This window comes from Bacillus rossius, chromosome 1 (assembly GCF_032445375.1).
Source record: "Bacillus rossius redtenbacheri isolate Brsri chromosome 1, Brsri_v3, whole genome shotgun sequence".
Lineage (NCBI taxonomy): Eukaryota > Metazoa > Arthropoda > Insecta > Phasmatodea > Bacillidae > Bacillus > Bacillus rossius.
The window spans coordinates 345961098-345967612 of NC_086330.1; the positions used below are offsets into that span (position 1 = coordinate 345961098).

General features: G+C 44.4%; 1 protein-coding gene across 1 annotated transcript; it reads left to right on the forward strand.

Moving 5' to 3' along the window:
• Nucleotides 1–1919: 1919 nt before the first annotated feature.
• On the forward strand, nt 1920–5640 carry LOC134528172 (uncharacterized). The gene is made up of 2 exons (XM_063361549.1): nt 1920–1948; nt 3556–5640. The coding sequence occupies exon 2, from the start codon at nt 3636–3638 to the stop codon at nt 5265–5267; it is 1632 nt and encodes a 543-aa protein (XP_063217619.1). The 5' UTR covers nt 1920–1948; nt 3556–3635; the 3' UTR covers nt 5268–5640.
• The last annotated feature ends 875 nt before the right edge of the window (nt 5641–6515 follow it).

The window sequence follows — 6515 nt, forward strand, 5'->3', positions numbered from 1 at the left end:
GCAGTATGGTCAGAAGACAATCTTGCGGCTGCAGTTCGTGCCCTGCAAAGGAGATCTCTAAGTACGTATGCGGTCGCAGGGAAGTACAAGATCCCTAGAAGAACGATTAGAAATCATCTCAAGAGTGGAAGTATGAAGAAATCTCTGGGACGAAAATCTATCTTGACCGAAAATCAAGAAGCTGATCTGGTAAGTATAATTATCAGATATGCAGACATAGGCCTGCCTGTGACACCACCGACCCTGCGTCATCTGGTCTACAGATAGATATATTGATCTTTTGAACACCACTGGGATGCCGCTGTCATTACAAGTGGCTTCAAGGCAGCTGGCCTGTTTCCTTTGGATTCTGCAGCAATCCCGGAAACAGCTTTTGCTCTATCCATCTTGATAGAAGATCCTGTGCGACTGGCACTGGATGCCACCGACAACGAACCGATGCTGCCTTCCAACTCACAGAGATCGTTAACATCAGGAACAGACCAGAAGACTTCAGATACCCATAACACAATACCACGTAGAAGATGTTTCCTTTCATCAGCATCTACCTCTGCAGCACAAGTTCAGCTCAATGAAACATCAGTCAAGCTGACTGGAAGATTATCGCACCGCGTGATGGTTCTGATACTGATGATGATGAAGATGATGACGATGTACCCCTCTCACAACTGCAAGAACAAAATAATAGTTTTAATGAACTCATGCCAACACCTATCAAGACAATGGAGAAAACACAGGTAATACGGAAAAAATCCATAAATTACAGAGGAACACCAGTCACAAAAGAGCTTTTTGAGAGAAATAATACAAAAGACAAATCTGTAAAATCGGACACTAGCAAGAATGATGTTTCTTTAATGAAAACAGGATGGTATTGTCATCAATGTGGGAATGATAGGGTGGCTGATATGCGCCCGTGCCTCAGTTGCGGCAAGTGGTATCATGAAGAGTGCGTAGGATTAACAGCAGAAGATTATGATGCCTTCGAGTGTGCAAATTGCTGTTAGGTGGGACAAAATTATCGTGTTTATGTTGAATTTCGTTTTGAATTACTATAGGACTCATTTTTGACATATTTGCACCAAATAAAGTTACTGCTGTGTATGTATTTACATGGTATAGCTGTAGGCTTTATTACCCTACCATAGTATAATAAGGCCTATTTGCATTGTGTTTGCAAATGTGCTAATTTTATTTCGTTTCATGGAGAATTCACAATGTTACAGTTTACATTTCTTACTAAAATAATGTAGAGCTTATTGCCACTTAAACATACTGATTATCTGCTACATGTTTTATTTTATAGTTATTCCCCCTTAGGTAGGCCTTATTACCCGCAAGTACCTTATTTGTCCAACAGAAACTGTGTCCAACAAATTTGCAGCCAGTATCTCTCGAGTAAGGGTAGGACGAGCCTGGTGGTTATACCGAGAAAATGACCGAGTCTCTAGTTATGACTCAAAACCTTTGGGTATGAGCTATCACATACAGCTACGGCACATCGCTCAAAAGACAAGAACCCTGGTCGCTGAAACCAGAGTCAATATGGAGGTTAAATAATTTTCAAGCACGCTTAAACCAAATTATAATAGAATTAGTTATATATTACCTACTCGAACAGCTCAGGCTCAGGAAGAAATGTGATGATTTAGATAGAAACATTTTAAATGTTATAATTACAAGAACATGCTAAAAGCACAAATGCCACATTTATAAAGTTAAACTAGTTTATAGAGTGATCTGACATGTTCAATATAGTGCCACACTGTCAAATTGCTGAATCTTAATTACGAACTATTTAAAATTTACCATCTTTAGATGTGCATTTAATGTAAAATATGTGTAGATGGTTTATTGGATCTAATATTTGTTTTAACACGTGTATACTTATGCATACCTACTTATATTTTTCAGATTGTGTTTGCTACTGAAGACAAGATCTCTCCCGGTAAGTTTAACTAAAAGTAACTGATACGTGACTATGCATTTCTGAAACTTTATTATATTAATGCCAGGCTACCATAGTTATATAACTGAATACAAGCTTGCAAAAGCGTGATTGTGGAATGGGTTTGATAAACGTAAACGTCAAAATTTTCTGTACATTTAAAATTTTTTCTGTTTGTCGTATCCATACAGGCCAAAATATGGGCAGTGTAAAACATACAAGCACCCCATCCAGAGATGACTTGTGACGGATAAAACCAGCGTGCAAAACTCTTGGGCCGCGCGGAGCCCCTCTGAGAATCCTACAGATTTACGCCCCTGTCAAAAGAAGTTCTATACATGTTGGAATAGTTGACTTTAAGAGCTAAGTCATAAAAAAAATCGAAGTGATGTTAACACAATTGTCTAAGGACTCATCAATAATCCACCACAAACGTAATGTAAAAAGCGCAACATTGTTTCCATTGAAACCTACGACATTTGTGTCACCATTTCTAACAGTTTTTCTAAGCAACGTATGAACACATGTTACGACGTGAAAATGATACACTTTAGGTTTTAAAAAAAAAATTAAGGAGGGATTAACTCTTAATGTACCATGTACCATGTATTGTCCAAATGACGTTAATTTCTGTGGAACAGCGGGAAAAACTCAAGTTCCAGGGAACCATGATTTGAAAGCCCGCTTGCAACCACGTGGCATTTTTTTTCCACTAAAAGTCCAAAAACATATTACTAACTTCCACATTCAACTAGCAGCTCCAGGAAGGGCAGTAAAACGTAACATCAAGTCTCCCTGCACACTGGCCACTAGCGTGCCAGTAGAAACGCGCCACACTGCGGGTGACATGAAACCAAACACAACCACTCACTCTGAGTGGCGAAGTGACGCCAGCAGTGACGGGGGTCGCGCACATTTTCAACCAAGCCACTTCCCGCAGTTACCTGTTTCTTCGAGTGACGGCGGGATCAAATTTCCACCCCGAAATGTTTACTTCAGAAGCGCAAGAGGGAACCGCAATCTGGGACGTACCTGCACAGGAATATTCAAGAGACTTAAAAAAAAGTTTTCGTTAGAAATCCTTATGTTATTGTCCAACAAAGGATCGGATAAATCCGATATCTTCTGTTTTTACGGAATTTATTTCATTGTAACAACAACACAAACTAGCCAGATGCTTTCTCCAAAACTTTTTTTTTTTTACTGGCGATTGGGAATGTGCGTTCACAGTGGCTCGAGACAATTCTTGCGCGTTTTCCCAAGGTGCCACGCGCCCTCACTGTGGCGTGTTCTGAGTGGTCCAGGAGCCGAAATTAGACAGATAGCTTGGAATTTTTAGAAATGTATGGTCTCAAATACTTTTATTTGATAGTTCCAAACAAATCTTTATGAAAAGAAAGTTAAACATGTGAATGAGGTTGACATATATACTCTACAAAATAACATTAAAAAATATATATTTTTGTCTCGGGAGGATCTATCTCCCCCTGCGCCACACACTGTAGCCGCGCTTGCAGTAACAACCAGACGTTGGTTATAAAATTTTGAGAGTTGGAAGGAATAGGTATTTGTTATTTAGAGATTTTGTACGTGTGTCGGAGTTGCAGATCGGGACAGGAAGACACCATCAGCAGCGGTGAAGAGAGAGGTGTCGGCAGGAGGGGTGGACGCGAATACGTCCACCGGCATGGAAAACCCAAGGGATGCCCGAGAGACCAAGCGGCACGACGTCGTGGCTAGGAATATGCGCGAGTCCCGGCAGGCGCATTATGACGATTACGAAGACGATTACGAAGATGATTACGAAGAAGATTACGAAGACGATTACGAAGAATGGAGACGACAGCAGCCTGTTATGCGACCAAAGGAAGAGGAAGAAAGCAGCGATGACGACCACGTGATGAGGCGGCGGCCCGGTATGCGACCAAAGGAAGAGGAAGAAGGCAGCGATGACGACCACGTGATGAGGCGGCGGCCCGGTATGCGACCAAAGGAAGAGGAAGAAGGCAGCGATGACGACCACGTGATGAGGCGGCGGCCCGGTATGCGACCAAAGGAAGAGGAAGAAGGCAGCGATGACGACCACGTGATGAGGCGGCGGCCCGGTATGCGACCAAAGAAAGAGGAAGAAGGCAGCGATGACGACCACGTGATGAGGCGGCGGCCCGGTATGCGACCAAAGAAAGAGGAAGAAGGCAGCGATGACGACCACGTGATGAGGCGGCGGCCCGGTATGCGACCAAAGGAAGAGGAAGAAGGCAGCGATGACGACCACGTGATGAGGCGGCGGCCCGGTATGGGACCAAAGAAAGAGGAAGAAGGCAGCGATGACGACCACGTGATGAGGCGGCGGCCCGGTATGGGACCAAAGAAAGAGGAAGAAGGCAGCGATGACGACCACGTGATGAGGCGGCGGCCCGGTATGGGACCAAAGAAAGAGGAAGAAGGCAGCGATGACGACCACGTGATGAGGCGGCGGCCCGGTATGCGACCAAAGAAAGAGGAAGAAGGCAGCGATGACGACCACGTGATGAGGCGGCGGCCCGGTATGGGACCAAAGGAAGAGGAAGAAGGCAGCGATGACGACCACGTGATGAGGCGGCGGCCCGGTATGGGACCAAAGAAAGAGGAAGAAGGCAGCGATGACGACCACGTGATGAGGCGGCGGCCCGGTATGGGACCAAAGAAAGAGGAAGAAGGCAGCGATGACGACCACGTGATGAGGCGGCGGCCCGGTATGGGACCAAAGAAAGAGGAAGAAGGCAGCGATGATGACCACGTGATGAGGCGGCGGCCCGGTATGGGACCAAAGGAAGAGGAAGAAGGCAGCGATGACGACCACGTGATGAGGCGGCGGCCCGGTATGGGACCAAAGAAAGAGGAAGAAGGCAGCGATGACGACCACGTGATGAGGCGGCGGCCCGGTATGGGACCAAAGAAAGAGGAAGAAGGCAGCGATGACGACCACGTGATGAGGCGGCGGCCCGGTATGGGACCAAAGAAAGAGGAAGAAGGCAGCGATGACGACCACGTGATGAGGCGGCGGCCCGGTATGCGACCAAAGAAAGAGGAAGAAGGCAGCGATGACGACCACGTGATGAGGCGGCGGCCCGGTATGGGACCAAAGAAAGAGGAAGAAGGCAGCGATGACGACCACGTGATGAGGCGGCGGCCCGGTATGGGACCAAAGAAAGAGGAAGAAGGCAGCGATGACGACCACGTGATGAGGCGGCGGCCCGGTATGGGACCAAAGGAAGAGGAAGAAGGCAGCGATGACGACCACGTGATGAGGCGGCGGCCCGGTATGCGACGAGAATAAGAGGAGGATGAATACAGCAACGAGTACGAGGCGATGCGACGGCAACTGCGGCGACAGCCCTGGTTGCTCGAGCGGCTGGCGCGGCTGATGCAGTCGCGGAGACTGCGGTTCTGGCTGGGGCTGACAGCCTGCCACGACTAGGGCTGCCAGTCCGCTGAGGACACCAGGCTGTCCTGAGAGCCCCTAGTCCGTGGACCCACAGGGCGCAATGATGGCTTCCACCAGCTACCGCGGCCAATGAAGGCAGGGCCGGATTTAGGGGAGGGCAACCGGGGTGAAAACCCCGGGGCCTCCACAAACGGAGGGCCCCCACAATAGAGATTTCGGAAAAAAAATCTTTCAAATTTCGACAAGTAAACACTAGTAAACATATTTTCCTTTGATATTCTTTTTTCGCTGTTTTACCTTTACCTACAGTACTTTGTACATACATTATTATATTATTGTTAAATATTAACAGAAATATTCATTAACACTAACATTTAATTTCATATAATTCTTGTCTCCGATTATATTTATGCATGTTTTTTTAAATACTAAGAGAATCTACTTGATTTCACAATAAATTATTTATTGGAAAACTCGATTGAAAAAAATTGTTCATTTTATTTGGAAAATAAATTGGGGCCAGGGGGCCTCCGCTCCTCTGTTGCCCCGAGGCCTCCAGACCTCTAAATCCAGCCCTGAATGAAGGAAAGCTTATGGTAAGGGGTAAACCTATTATCTCTAAGAAAACTGACTCTTAACATACTTGTATACTTTTGTTAGTATAATAATTTAGTATATCCAAACTCATTTATATATATATATATATATATATATATATATATATATATTCATGTAGAGAATGAACTGGTGGCCATCATGTATTACATCATGGCGGACATTTGTAATGGCAGTATGGCCTGATATTTTGATGAACTTGACTTCTGACATTTATCTCTGTTCTTTAAATGTTTACAATTATGTGACTATAACGTTTCTGACCATTTAGTGTGTATATATATATACATATTTAATATAAATTTTTTAATTTTTGTTAAATTGTATGATTAATTGAATGTAATATGTCTTAAAAAGAGTGGTTTATAAATCATTTGGAATTTAAAATAACCGATTTCAATAAGGTGGTCTCAAAAAATTTATATAATTCAATATGGCATATCAATATGTCAGCCGTGATTTTATCATCTATGATGGTGGTCGTCTCTTATTCTCTTGCCATAGCTCGTTTCCGAACCTACTAAA

Coding starts and splice junctions, on each gene's coding strand:
- LOC134528172 (XM_063361549.1), top strand. CDS start 3,636: ATGGAAAACCCAAGGGATGCCCGAGAGACCAAGCGGCACGACGTCGTG.